Here is a 14666-nt window from a genome sequence, read left to right on the forward strand (position 1 = left end):
GTGGTTTTGTTAAATCTGTGTCAAAAGAGGTGCCTGGGTGTAGATTTCAGTTTCAAGTTTCTGTTCTCTCCCTTTGGCTCGTTGCCGTAAAGATGCGAAGAGTCTGGAATTCACTCCTTTATCCACAATTACATGGCTGCAATGCATTGATACATTTATTTCTATTTGCTTACTATGCATTTTGTTCATGTATTTTCCTTTCGATCCTGTGCGTTTCCTCAGTGCATGTTGAAAGATGAGCTATGACTCGTGGAAAAGGCTTGTGGGTTGAGGTGGGGGAGATCAGAACTGGGGCTTCCAGCCCACTCTGCTGGCAGTAGAGGGCCAGTTGGAAACTGTCTGAAACCGCTTCCCATTGTGACTCGTGTCTGTCCCTGCTCTAGCTGAAAGTCCCCACTACTGACAAGCCGACCGTGATGGTCAACTTCCGCAAGGTACTCCTGAACCGGTGCCAGAAAGAGTTTGAGAAAGACAAGGACGACGATGAGATTTTTGAGAAGAAGCAAAAGGAGATGGATGACACAGCTGGTGTGAGTTGAGCTTGAAACTTGGGCGGGGTGTGTGCATGAGAAAAAGGTTCCCCACCCCTGGGTTCCAGTGATTTATGGAAGTAACAACTGTGAAATAAGTATGCACAAATACAGAGATAGAGGTAATCAAGTTCAGCTCTCGGATCCTCCTGACCTCTACCCCTGTTCCGTCCGCAGCCTGAGGAGAGAGCTCGTCTGAAGGAGGAGCTGGATGACGCCCGGGACAAGGCCCGTCGGCGCTCCCTGGGCAACATCAAGTTCATCGGGGAGCTCTTTAAGCTGAAGATGTTGACCGAAGCCATCATGCATGACTGTGTGGTGAAGCTGCTCAAGAACCATGACGAGGAATCGCTCGAGTGCTTATGCCGACTGCTCACCACCATTGGCAAGGACCTGGACTTTGAAAAGGCCAAGGTATGGCCTTGCCCAGTGTTCAGAAATGCAGCTTTTCATAGCACACAAGAATACACATCCCTTGTATTGCACTGCCCTTTCGCTTCATGCTGGGCATCAGCAGAGCGGTTTCTCTGCTGCTGCTTCTCCCCTGGCCTTCCCCTGTTGAGATGCTGGCTTCACAGCTCTTGCTCAGAGCCTACAGGGTTCTGCCCTCCATGCTTTGGTGCCAGATTGGAAATGCCAAGTATAGCTCTAGTCTGGAGGATCCTCCTGTTGTCATTGAACTACATCTCCCATCATTCCCCAGCATTGGCCAACTTAGCTGGGGCTGATGGGAGTTGGAGCCCCAATCATATTTGGAGGGTTGCAGGTTCCCAGTCCCTGACATGGCACCACTGCTTAACCTGGCAGGCTTTCCTTGCATTTTCCGGGAAGGTTGAAATTTGGTGCTCATAATCTGACATGGGAGAAGGGGAAAGGCAGGAATTGGCAGAGAGGCTTTAGCAGCAGAGCTGGGAGATGGCTGCATGCCACTTGACAGCCATCTCCCAGCTCTGCTGCTAAAGCCTCTTGCTCAGGAAGAAATGTGCAGCCATTGCCCAACTATACAGCTCACTTTTTTCTGTAGCTACTTGTGATGCCTATTGGAGAGTTTCAAGGGAGCAGCCTCCCCCAGCCAAGCTACTTTGCAGGGTGGAGAGAACTGTGCCCAGGACTAGATATTTCCCAGAAAGACAAAGGCCAGACAGCTGGGCTGAGGAAAATATGTCTCTTCTCCCCAGCCCACAAACATTCAAGGAACCGGCTACCCCAGCCCTGGCTTCTACAGGGAACTTGTATAGTGGCTGCTTGTTTCCTTACTTGAACCTCACCTTTCACCATGAGTTGGAAGCCCTTAAGGAGAACATCTTGCCTTGGTTGCTCCCATCCGTCCCGCAACACGTAGGCACATTGCTGCCTCTGTTCGTTGGTTGTCACTTCTCTCCTTTTCTCCTCTTCCCCACCCAGCCTCGGATGGATCAGTACTTCAACCAGATGGAGAAGATAATCAAGGAGAAGAAAACGTCCTCACGTATCCGCTTCATGCTGCAGGATGTGATTGACCTCAGACGGGTAAGGTGCAGACTGTTGCTCCCTTATGGCCCCCTCTGGGCTAGATGAGAGCCCTGCCCCCTTCCTGGGATAGGCCGGCCTGACTCCGGGTAAGGTGCCTTTCCATCCCAGGGCAACTTGAGTGGGACCGATGGCAGCACGAGCCAACACACACTTCTCTCTCCCCCCCCCCCGCCCCCAGCCCCTTAGACACTGTTGCAGCCTGTAGCCCTTGGCTTGTGCGGCTTATGCAATGGGCTGACAATACCGCAAGCAGCTGTGTTTGGTGCAGGGAGGTTTCCAGAGCTGGCCCTTTTCTACACCAAAGGGTGCTATGTGCTCAATTGCACCCTGGGAGAAGGTGCTGCCCAGGAGCTGCTCGCCTGTGTTCAGGCATTGTTGGACTCCTGTTATACCTGGCCATTGACTATGCTGGCTGGGGTGTTGGAGTTGGGAGTTGGAGTCCAACAATGCCTGGAGGGTCACAGATTCTCTAATCCTGAGTCACACCCAGCGGCCTTAAGATTGCAGTTCCAAGTGTCACACACAAATGGCTGCTTTGCTTCCAGCATGTGAATTACAGAAGCTGTAGGGGTGAGGGGTCAGGCTATTGGAAGTGCTGCAGGGGCTCTCAGCTGTTGCAAGGGGAAGGGCTGCCTGCTTGGAAGGGGTTACACGAAAAGCCCCCATTGCATGTTGGGCTGCTGAGCATTCCCCTTGCATGGGCCTCCTGCCAAGCAATGCTTTAATGCCTGGATAGCTCAGGACTCGCTTCCGTTCCATTCTCTCTTACTGCAATTACTGGACAAGTTCTCTTTCCAGAGGTTTGAAATAGAGCTGCCCTTGTCAGGCATACAGCTCAAGAGACATAACACATGAGAAACAGGGCAGCCTTCCCCAGATATTTGGGGTGGTGCTATCGCTTAGTTGGTAGAGCAATGTGCTTTGAAAGCAGAAGGTCCCAAGGTCAATTGCTGGCATCCCCAAGTAGAACTGGGAAAGATTCCCTGCCTGAAACCATGAAGAGCATCTGCAAGTCTGTGTAGACAACACTGAGCTGCATCACCACCACCACCACCAATCATTATTATGCCACTGCACATCTGACTTGGTTGTCCCAGCCAGCTCCCAACAAAATATTAAAATAAAGCGTCAAACATTAAAAACTTCCCGATATGGGACTGCTTTCAGATGTCTTCTAAAATTTGTGTAGTTGTTTATGCCCTTGACATCTGGTGAGAGGGCATTCCACAGGGCGGGCGCCACTACCAAGAAGGCCCTCTGCCTGGTTCCCTGTAACCTCACTTCTCACAGGGAAGGAACCGCCAGAAGGCCCCCAGAGCTTGATGGTCTGACTTTGTAAAAGGCAACTTCTTGTCCTCTTACAATGTTGCTGGACTGCAAGTACCATCACTCCTGCTGGCTGGAGATGATGGAGGCTGTGGTCTTTAACAACACCTTCATCTGGCCAGATTAAGAGATGGTGGAGGGAAGGACAAAGGGTGTATGTTTAGAGGTCAGTTGCAAGAACAGCGACCAGGTGGACTGGCCGCTGGTGCTGTGGGTCTGGAAGGGAACCTGAGCCCAGAGGCTGGTCCTGGCTAGACCAACAGAGAAGCTGGTGCTGCCTGTCTCTCGCTCCTCCCTTGCCTTCACATGCCAAGCGTTCTGGGTGCTGTAACCTCTCCCCTTGCTTTCCTCTTTGCCTCTTGCAGAACAGTTGGGTGCCAAGGAGAGGGGACCAGGGCCCCAAGACCATTGACCAGATCCACAAAGAAGCTGAGATGGAGGAGCACCGTGAACACATCAAAGTTCAGCAGCTGATGTCCAAGGGATCAGATAAGAGGAGAGGGCCTCCAGGCCCATCTTCCGCAGGTGGGTGGGTTGGTCGCCTTCTCAGTTTCTGGATCCATTGCTGCCTTGTGGAGGCCACCCGCTTTTAATGCCCCTGGAAGAGAGAGCAGCTTTGGGACGCCCCAAGTTAATTGTGTGTCTATGTGCGTGATGCAGCCGGGCGCCACCGAAAGATGTGCCCCTGGCGTAGCTCGTCCTTAAAAATTAGGCGAAATTATTGATTTTATTCATTTTCATAAAATTTATACACCACTTGATTGGAAAAAGAAAAGTCAGAGTGGTGTACAAAAAGATGAAATAACAAAAATTTATGGACTTCGGATCCATGGTGGTGGTTAAACAGAGCTTCCCAGTTTAGAAGCAGTATGCTACTGAACATCATAGAATCATAGAGTTTTGAAGGGAACCCAAAGGTCATCTAGTCCAACCCCCCCTGCAATGCAGGAATCTCAACTACAGCATCCATGACAGTTGGGCATCCAACCTCTGCCCATCACCTCCCAGGGGAAACCATTCCACTGTCAAACAGCTCTTGCTGTCAGAAAGTTCTTCCTGGTGTTTAGTCGGAATCTCCTTTCTTGTAACGTGAAGCCGTTGACTTGAGTCCGACCCTCCAGATCAGGAGAAAACAAGCTTGCTCCATCCTCGGTGTAACAGTCCTTGCTGAACTGAATAGGCTTTTGGGCTGATCCTGCCAGACTTTCTCTTTTTTTCTTTTTTTAAGCCAGCCCCAAGTTGCCACACCTTTTTGGCCTTTGATAGACTCCCTTGTTCCAATAGGAACAGTAGACATGTGTACCCATTCACGGGGGGCTTGCCATGGTTAGGCTGTTACAAATGATAGACCTTGACTCAGCTGTCTCTGCAGGTGGGCGGGGCAGCCAAGTTTCAGATGACGGCTGGAACACCGTCCCCATCAGCAAGGGCAACAGGCCGATTGACACCAGCAGGTTAACAAAAATCACCAAGGTAAGCTGCTGGGTTGGAGTGGGTTTTTTGGGGTAGGGGAAGGTGCTTGTTTTTTGTGCATTAGGGAATCGTGGCCTTTTTCAACTTAAAGTGACAGTTTCTATTGGTTGCGAAAGACGAGAGAATTTTAAAAATCCACTTAGGATAAGGCTACCTGCCTGAGTCAGCTCAATTCATGTGCTTGATCTGTGTCCCTCTGATGGGAATTGTAGTCTAAAATATCTGTAGGGCACCAGATTGGGGGAAGACTGTATTTAAGCTCTGGGCAACAAAGGATTGAATGCAGGCGAGCACATAGAATTGCACACACGAGTGGGTGGACTGGGTGGCTGAGGAGCAGCAGATTGTTTGTGCAGGTTACCAGATGTGGGGTGGAATCCTGTACCTCTCCTACCAGCCCTGCATCAGGCTAGTGGCATTTGTGGGCTGATTTACAAGCCTGTACTAACTAACTAGTTTATCCTTGCAAAATTGAGTTTTTTATGACTTCTGTGGTGGTTGATGGCGCTATTGTTGACATGGAGGGATAGGGAAGGAGGAATACATATGGAGGCTGACATCTAGTAGGGGTTGGGCAATCCAGAAAGCATTCTGTCATTGTTAAGTAGATGGGTTGGGTGCTTCTTTGGCTGCCTCTGATGGTGAATGAATTGCCTCCTCCTCTCTCCTTGCCCCCTCCCAGCCAGGTTCAATCGACTCCAACAACCAGCTCTTTGCACCCGGCGGGCGTCTGAGCTGGGGGAAGGGCAGCAGTGGTGGTTCGGGTGCCAAGCCTGCCGAACCAGGTAAGTGCAGCTGGCGCAACGAAGGGTTTGCAAAGTGGGCGGTGCTTCTGCAGCTCCTTGGTCCTCTAACCCGCTGTCTTACCTGTCCTTTCTTTGCCCAGCGCCCGACTCCAACCGGCCAGCCACAAGTACCTTGAATCGCTTCTCAGCCTTACAGCAGTCGGCTCCTGCAGAGAGCCAGGACGTGCGGCGTGTGGTGCAAAGGTCCGTCTCATTCCCACTCTTACTTAGATTCCCCCCCCCCCCACTCTTGCTCCTCAGGCCTGCCAGGTCCATCCTGCTGTTCCAAGCACCTTAGGTGCATTTTTGGATTTTGCATTTGCTCAAGGGGAGGAAAGTATTTGAGGAGGCGCTTTTGCCAACGCATGAGCTCCTAAACCACCTTACGTGCGAATAGGGCATGGCTGGCTGCAGATGTTGGGTAGGAATACCAAAAACAGATACAGTGGTACCTCGGGTTACAGACGCTTCAGGTTACAGACTCTGCTAACCAAGAAATAGTACCTCGGGTTAAGAACTTTGCTTCAGGATGAGAACAGAAATCGTGCAGCGGCGGTGCGGCAGGCCCCATTAGCTAAAGTGGTGCTTCAGGTTAAGAACAGTTTCAGGTTAAGAACGGACCTCCAGAATGAATTAAGTACTTAACCCGAGGTACCACTGTAGGTCAGAGTGGGGGAATAAATCCCCACCTTGCAACTTGAATACAAGTATTCTAATAAGTTTGCGTAGTTTGATACATGTACTTTATCCTGACTTTCCCTCCTGCCTCCCCATTTTATGTAATTTGGAACTGCATGGGACACTTGAGCATCCGGGGAGAATGCAGGGAAGCAAGATAGAAATCGATGTGGGGGTTTCTTCCTGCAACCTTCCAGCCTCTGTGCCACTTGCTTCATCACCCTCTGCCGCCAGCAGTGCCAGTGGTCAGGGATGATGGGAGTTGTAGCCCAACAATGCCTGAAGGGCCACAGACTCCCCATCCTTCCTTTGTTTTTGTAGTCTTGGGACACATTGATGGCATTATGGGAAGGACCATAAATCTGCTAGAGTGCTCTCCAAACAGAGGGTCACAGGCTCAACCCTGCCCATCTCCGGTTAAAGAATCATAGAGTTGGGAGGGACCCCAATAGTCATCTAATCCAACCCCGGCAAGGCAGAAATCTCAACTAAAGCAGTCATGACAAATGGCCATCCAACCTCTGCTTAAAAACCTCCAAGGAAGGAGATCCACAGCCTCCCAAGGGGGTCCAGTAAGAGTTCAACAGCTCTTACTGTCAGAAACTTTCTCCTGATGTTCAGTCGGAATCTCCTTTCTTGTAACTTGAAACCATTGGTGCGAGTCCTGCCCTCCGGAGCAAGAGAAAACAAGCTTGTTCCCTCTTCCATGTGACAGCCCTTGAGATACCTGATATCGTATCTCCTCCCAGTCTCCTCTTTTCCAGGATAAGCATGGCCAGCTCCTTCATCCATTCCTCATCAGGCTTGGTTTCCAGAGAATCATAGGCCTGGCAAGAGCCTCTACCTAAGACCTCTTGAGTAGGCAGAACCAGGCTGGATTAGACGAATAGTCAGCATAGGGCAGCCTTCCCTAACCTGCTGCCCTCCAGCTGCTACAATCTGCAATTTCCAGCTGTGCTAGTGGGAACTTTTAATCCACTACATCAGGAGGGCACCGGGTTGAGGAAGGGTATTATAGAACTTTGCCCTTTTCTTCCCTTCCCATCTTTCTGTTTTTCCTTCTGTGCTGGTCCTGAGTGAGACCCCAGCCGCCTGGCAAGTGTTTGTCTGGCATTCAGTGCAGTTTCACCTGAACTCTTGTGTGGTCTCCTTGCAGAAGCAGCAGTAGCCGCGACCGCTCAGAAAAGGGCGGCGAACGAGGGGACCGCTTGGAGCGTGAGCGGCCAGAGAGGGGCGATCGCCTCGAGCGGTCAGAGAGGCCGGAGCGGTCGGACCGGAACAGGACCCCTGTCACCAAGCGTAGCTTCAGCAAGGAGATGGATGACAGGAGCCGGGAGCGAGAACGAGAGCGGCAAGGGGTCCTCGAGACAGTGCGCAAAGTGGCCAGCATGACCGAGGAGCGGGACCGAAGCAGGGAACCTGGTGAGTGGTGGGAGGGTGTGCGGGGTTGAGTGGGCGGTGGCCTCCCCCCGCCACTTTCCCATTTGGTCCAGGACCAGTGCTGACCTCTCGCTCCCTCCGTCTCTGCAGCAAAGCGTGAGCCAGTGGCCCCTGAGCCTCCCGCCAAGCCTGCCTTGTCCGAGGAGGAGCTGGAGAAGAAAGCCAAGGCCATCATTGAGGAATACCTGCACATCAACGACATGAAGGTTTGTGCTGCAGAGAAGCGGCAGGAGCAGGGCATTTAATGGAAACTGCGGAATAGGACGCAGGACATGGATATTATACTTGATATTTTATGAGAGGGCAGTAGATAAATACGGGTTCGTGGTTTGGCACTAGGATTGGGGGGGGGGGGAGGATTCTGAAGAGCAGGTTGGAATCCCTGCTCAGCTGCTAAGAGTCTTGCATATTGAGCAATTTTCTTAGATAGGAAGCATAGCAGATTAAAGAACTTTCAGGTGGCAAATCATTTGCCTTTTCAATTCCAAAACTGCTTCTGTGACCCACCCCCCTTGAACTCCTGGAAGCTTACCAGTGGTTCATTGATGCTTGGAGGGCAACATGGATGCACAGCCATGGCGGAGGGGAATGCTGAGCACCGTCCGCTGGGTCTAACAGGCTGCATTGATGCCTCCTGTTAACAGAGAGGCCCCTGGAAGGACCTGTTCAGATTCACAAGTTAAGGGATTGGTTCATTGGAGGGGGTCAGTCTTGGACCAAGGGAAGCTTGGGTTGAAATTGCTGCTTATCATGAAGCTCACTGAGCTATCATAGGCCGAGGGCGTTTTACTAGTCCAACATAGCCCACCGGTAAAGTTAGGGCAGATGGAGAGGGAGAGCTAAGGGCGTAACAATATATCACTGCAACAAGCACGTGCTTAAATCAAAGGAGCAGTATTCTGCATGACATTCTCTTAAGGAGAGCGGCTCCCGTTTTGGGTTGTTGCCCTGAAATATTGCACGAGCTGAAACTCTCTAACAGGTCCTTGGATTCCTCCCTGCAACAGGGTGGGCTTGGGCCAGATCTCACCAGCCCAAGGTGCAGCCTTTGCTATGAGATGTTTGCGCTAAGCTCTCCCCCTTCTCTGCCCGCTTCTTGCAGGAGGCTCAGCAGTGTGTCCAGGAACTGAACTGCCCCTCCCAGCTCTACATCTTTGTGCGGAACGGAATCGAGTCCACGCTGGAGCGGAGCACGATTGCCCGCGAGCACATGGGGCTGCTGCTCTACCACTTGGTCAAAGGAGGCATCCTCTCCAAGGAACAGTACTACAAAGGGTAATGGAGCCCCACTATGAATTTTTTTTGGGGGGGGGCATGCACAACACAAAGGTGGTCTCTGACAGCTGCACTATCCAGTCTCGGTCCTTTGCACACACTGACTGCCCTCTCCCTTCCTTTTCTACCCCTAGGCTGCATGAGATCCTGGAGATTGGTGAAGACATGGAGATTGATATCCCGCACATATGGCTGTACCTGGCGGAGATCATAACTCCCATTCTGAGAGAAGGTGGCATCCCCATGGAGGAGCTGTTCAGGTGAGCTGGAACCTCTTTCCTTCCCTCCCCATGGGCTTTCCTCTCTCCCCCCCCCCCCCAGTGAATGACCTTCCTGTGGTCTTTTCAGGGAGATTGCCAAGCCTTTGGTTCCTATTGGCAAGGCCACGACTCTGCTGCTGGAGATCCTGGGCCTGCTTTGCAAAGGGATGGTAAGTTGCTCTCCTTCACGCCCTGGTTAACCTTGTCCGTTGGTCCCCGGGAGAGTGCATGTTGTGATTGGTGAGCAGCCATAAAATGTTATCGGTGCCTTTCTATGCTTGTTTTCCTCTGCTTGTTTACGGAAAAACAAGCTAATTCCGCCTCCCACCCTGATCAGGGGAGCTCAGCTGTGGACTGGAGCAATTGGCTCCTGTCGCCTCGAAGGCAAAGATGCAGAAATTCCGTGGGTCTCTCTGCTCTGGAACGGAGTGATGGAGACACTTTGCCTCTCAGCCAAGCAAAAAGCAGGCGACTGGTCTGCCGGAGCTAAGGGAATTTGCCTCCTCTGTTTCCTCTCCTCTTCACACTTGCTTCCAAATGTGGCCAGAAGAAAACTTGCACATCATGTATTTTTTAGGTCCAAAAAATTGCCACCCACAAGGAGTGGTTTGCTATCACACACACAAAAAAACAAATTCAAAGGTTTGTGGGAATCAAGTAGTTAATTGCAATTAGAGTTCCAACATCAACAAACATTTCAAAATTAAAAAAAAGAAAAGATCCAGGATGACTTTAGATAAGAGGCACCACAAAGCAGCATCTAGCCCTCCTCCTTTGGCTGTGCTTGTTTTAAGTAACTTTTACCCCTTTAATTAGTTCCTTCCTGTTCATTGGCATGTCTATTGAATTGCTGAATCAGCCTTTTGGAAGGAATGTGTTAATTAGTGGTTTCTTACTTGCTTGAGGCTGAGACTGGGGGTCTTGCCAGAACCTCCATGCACATTGCCCAGGCTTGCGCCCTGAGGAGGTCACTTCGGTGCTGCTAACGGAGCAGATTAGTTTCACCCCTGGAGGCGCACTTGTATTGTTATAATTTTGCATCTAAAAAAACCATGTATGGCAAGCACAAGGTGGAGGGGTTCTTCTTGTTTTGTGTTTTTATATTGTGATTTTATGTTGTAACCACCCAGGCACCTGCAGGTATAGGGCGGTATACAAATTTAATAAATAATAGCTACCTATTGAGGGTGGACGTAGTGGTGAAGCCGGGCTTGCGAGTGTCCTGGATGAAATGTTCCTAAGGTGGTCTCTGTTCCCCTGCAGAGCCACAAGAAGGCAGGGACCCTGTGGAGAGAAGGTGGCCTTAGCTGGAAGGAATTCCTGCCCGAGGACCAGGATGTCAATAAGTTCATCACAGAGCAGGTGAGCACAATGAGCTTTGTGGGGGAGGTTGGGGCAGCTCCTGGAGCCGGAAGGGACTTCAGTTTGGCCCCACAAAGCATCCTCCGCAGAGGCAGCGGGATGCCTGCTTTTGCCGTTGCCTCTGGCCCTGACTCTCGCCTCCCCGTTTCTCTCCTGCTGTTCAGAAAGTGGAGTACACAATGGGTGACAACTCTGACGCACCCAGCCGCAAGGAGCTCACGTCAGAAGAGCTGTGCAAGCAGCTAGACAAATTATTGAAAGAAAATGCAAATAACCAAAGAATATATGACTGGATTGAGGTGAGTCGGGAAGGGCAAGTGCTGCTGTGCAGAAGAGCATGGGAGGTGGGCCTGGGAGGTACCAGGAGAAGGAGGAGGAGGAGACAATTGGAGGGGCAAGTTCTTTCAGCAGCTTGGACGGTTTGGAAAAGGGCCCAGACAAATCCATGGTGCACAAGGCTATTGGCATCTCCTAACCACAGTGGCTGTGGTCTCCCTCTTCTGTTGCAGGCAGTATGCCTCTGCATGTCAGTTATTGGGGAGAGTGCTGTTGCTGTCAGGTCCTGTTTCTGGGCTTCCCACGGGCGCCTGATTGGCTATGTTGAGGAAAGGATGTTTGACTAGATGGGCCAGACTCTTCTTAGGTTCTTATAAAGAATCCCTGGAGAAAAGAGGCCTGCCAAGTAGATTCCCATCCCCCACCCCCACTTTTATTGCATTTTATATCCCACTTTTTTCTCACAAGGAGCTCAAGGTGCCCCCCCATTTAATCCCCACAACAACCCTGTGAGGTGGGTTAGGCTGAGAGGCAGTGGTTGGCCTCAGGCCCCCCAGTGAGCTTTATGGCCAAGTGGAGATTTGAACCCTGGTCTCTCAGCCCCTTAGTCCGACACACTAGCTGCTCCGCCACACTGGAAGTTGCAGCTTCCTGAATTGGGAGTCTTGCTGCCAAGCTACTCCTGACTTGTCTGGAGAGTTGTGCCCCACAGTCATAAAAGTCCATTCCACTTGGGACTTGACAACAGCTGCTTTGGACTGAGCATCCATCAGACGCTCTGTGAAGCACACCGTTTTATATTCTTAGGAAGCTTTGCCCCTTTTCCTTCTCCAGCTTGGAGAATGGGATTGCTGCCTCCCCGTCCCCCTTTATTGATTAGATGGTGGTTGGGGAAATCTGGGTATATTGCTAAACTGGCAGGCCTTTGTGGGTTTGGCTCCCTTGCTGGCACATAGAAGGAGCAGCTTCAATCAGGAGAGAAAATCTGCAGATGGAGTTCTGTCTCTGTGTGTGGTTGGTATGGGTGTTTTTTAAGTGGATTCCCAGATACTTAGGTTGGCAACTGCAAGGGCTTCCAACCTCTGATCCTTGGCCTCTTTTTTCCCACCAGGCAAACCTGAGTGAGCAGCAAGTCTCATCCAATATGTTTGTCAGAGCCCTGATGACGTCGGCATGCCATTCCGCTGTTGTCTGTAAGCATTGGTGCAAGCCTGGAGTGGCAGGGACCAGGGTGGGGGTGGGGGCTACGTATTTGTGTGGCGGTTTAGTGAGAAGTGGGTGTCTCTCCTGTGAGCTGCTTCTGGGGGCTGATGTCTCAGATGAGAGCAGAGCCTAAGAATGCCTATGGCCCACCATTGTAAGTGACCTGCCAAACCAAAAAAACAGCCCCACAACATTGCAAGGCTTCTCTGTGAACTCGTTTGTGACACCTGTGTGGAAACACAAAAATGAGGTGAAAACAACCTGTCAAATGGAGCAGGCTATGTGTGGTGGGCGGTGTTCAGCTTTCTAGCTCTCATTAGTTGATTACAGTGGATAAATAGGAGCATTGTTTATTACATTCAGGCCTGGTGGTTTGTCTGTTTTTATAGACTCCTCCACTCCCAGTCTGGTTTATTTGGGATTTAATCTGTTTTACTTACCTTGTTGTAATCCACCCTGAGGCTTTAGGATTAAGGGCAGGTATTCAATCTTCCTTCCATTTCCTTATTTGGGGGAGCTTGGTAGCCGCCACTGGGATGCCTGCTGAGGAATGGGACCTGTGGCAGAAGCCAACTCACCTTGGAGTAAACTACCCTCTAGGATTCGGATGAGGCAACAGGCAGGGGACCAGGAGGCTGTTATTGGCTGTATTAGGGGTGCAGTGAGTCTTTGCACAACATCCTTAACTCTTTACATCCTTCTTCCCTACCCCCCTCCCCTCTTCCTGCCTACAGTCGAGAATCCTTACCGGATGGACAGTCCCGTGATCAAGAGCCGAGCCAAGCTGCTGCAGAAATACCTGAGCGATGAGAATAAGGAGCTGCAGGCCCTCTATGCTTTACAGGCCCTTGTGGTAAAGCTGGACCAGCCAGCAAGTGAGTGTTTTGCCTGGGAAGGCGACCTCCTAGCCTTGTATGCCCAAGCCGCAATAGAGATGAGCTGCCTGTAAATCAGTGTTTCCCAAATTTGGGTCTCCAGCTGTTTTGGACTGCAATTCCCATCTTCCATGACCACTAGTCCTGCTAGCTATGGAGTTGTAGTCGGAAAACAGCTGGAGACCCAAGTTTGGGAAACACTGCTGTAAAATCAAGAGAGGCAGAGGTGCAATAGGTTCAGGGAAAGCGCAGTCAAAATGGCTGAAGGAACCCCCCCTTTGAGCAAAAATTGTAACATTTGGGGCTTTTCAGTTCAGGAAAATGGCAAATAAGTGGGGGTGGGGGATGACAACATGACAGAGGTGTAATATTCACAGTTATCTGAGAAAGATAAATATGGAAAGATTCGGGATAGACAAAAGTACTTTGTCACACAGAGCACAGTTAAACTCTGACATTCACTCCCTCTATGGGATTGATTTAAAAAGAGGGTGGAGACCCAAGTTTGAGGAGCAGCGAGATGGGGGGCTGGTGAAAGAGTGCTTCCTTGTGCCTCCTGGATAGATCCTGCCTGTAGGAGTAGAGAGGAATCAATGATATGATGTTGGTCGTAAGACCCTTCTTCCAAGCATCCAGAGGGGCGAGTCGAGTCGACTGGCAACCGGCATTTCCCCCCCTGCGTTATTTGACTCTCCTTCCCCCACCCTCTCTCCTGCCGCTTCCAGATCTGCTCCGAATGTTCTTTGATGCCTTGTACGATGAGGACGTGATTAAAGAGGAAGCCTTCTACAAGTGGGAGTCGAGCAAAGACCCGGCCGAACAGCAAGGGAAGGGAGTCGCGCTCAAGTCCGTTACAGCCTTCTACACTTGGCTGCGCGAAGCGGAGGACGAGTCTGACAACAACTGAGCACCCACATTGTGGGAGGTGGGGCGGATGGACGGACGGAGCCTGCCTGCCTGCCTGCTCTGACCCCTCCTCAGAGCCTTGGACTCCCGTGGGGGTGGCAGTGTGGTGGGTTAAGGATACACAGGAACTGGGCGCCGCTCTCCGTACCTTCCTCCCACACAGGACTTCTTTTTCCCCCCCTTATTATTTTTTTTTTTTTTGGTTGGGATTTTTTTTTGTTCTTTTGTTTCTGTTTTAACAGCCTGTATTGGTTTGTGTCTGACGATAATAAATTGATGCTGAAGGAGGCGGTAAGTGTTGCTGCTCCGCTCAGCTCTCGAGGCCAATTGCCCCGGGACGCACCTGGATGATGATTTTAATGAGCGGGGGGCCCCCCCTCGAATCTTTGGCAGGTGCGAAGCACCCGAAACACATGTCTGTGGAAAGGGGTTGGGGGTTGGGAGAGCCTGATGCCTCTGCTGCTCCCCCCCTCCCATCTCCCCTTCCTCCTCCTCCTCCTCCTCCCCAGTTATTGCTGAAATATAGAGAGATTATATAAATATATATATAAAATATAAATATAGACTTATTAAATCTTTTGAGGTTTGAGAGGATAGGACTCTGCTGTCCGCAAACTTTGCCCTCCTGTTCCCATCCCCCCCCATCCCACTGCCCCCCCCTCGCACCCTCGGATCACCGCCTGGAATTAACACAAAAGCCTCTTGACGGATGTTGTTGCTTTTTTAAAATAAAGGGGGGGGGGAATCATTTCAAACATCCGCCTT

General features: G+C 51.0%; 1 protein-coding gene across 36 annotated transcripts in view; it reads left to right on the plus strand.

Moving 5' to 3' along the window:
- EIF4G1 (eukaryotic translation initiation factor 4 gamma 1) overlaps positions 1-14189 on the plus strand; it is a 75760-nt gene extending 61571 nt beyond the window's left edge. For all 36 annotated transcript variants that reach the window (XM_083612651.1, XM_083612644.1, XM_083612648.1 and 33 more), the window contains 17 exons: positions 384-530; positions 708-944; positions 1935-2039; positions 3734-3893; positions 4741-4841; positions 5524-5626; positions 5728-5830; positions 7461-7726; positions 7835-7950; positions 8847-9019; positions 9154-9279; positions 9368-9449; positions 10543-10641; positions 10806-10940; positions 12029-12110; positions 12855-12995; positions 13721-14189. In XM_083612651.1, coding sequence (XP_083468777.1) covers positions 384-530; positions 708-944; positions 1935-2039; positions 3734-3893; positions 4741-4841; positions 5524-5626; positions 5728-5830; positions 7461-7726; positions 7835-7950; positions 8847-9019; positions 9154-9279; positions 9368-9449; positions 10543-10641; positions 10806-10940; positions 12029-12110; positions 12855-12995; positions 13721-13902 — 2358 coding nt within the window. In that variant the 3' untranslated portion in view covers positions 13903-14189. The remainder of the gene's footprint in view (positions 1-383; positions 531-707; positions 945-1934; positions 2040-3733; positions 3894-4740; positions 4842-5523; positions 5627-5727; positions 5831-7460; positions 7727-7834; positions 7951-8846; positions 9020-9153; positions 9280-9367; positions 9450-10542; positions 10642-10805; positions 10941-12028; positions 12111-12854; positions 12996-13720) is intronic.
- The last annotated feature ends 477 nt before the right edge of the window (positions 14190-14666 follow it).

The sequence above is a fragment of the Podarcis filfolensis genome, assembly GCF_964270895.1.
Source record: "Podarcis filfolensis genome assembly, chromosome: 5".
Taxonomy (NCBI): Eukaryota; Metazoa; Chordata; class Lepidosauria; order Squamata; family Lacertidae; genus Podarcis; species Podarcis filfolensis.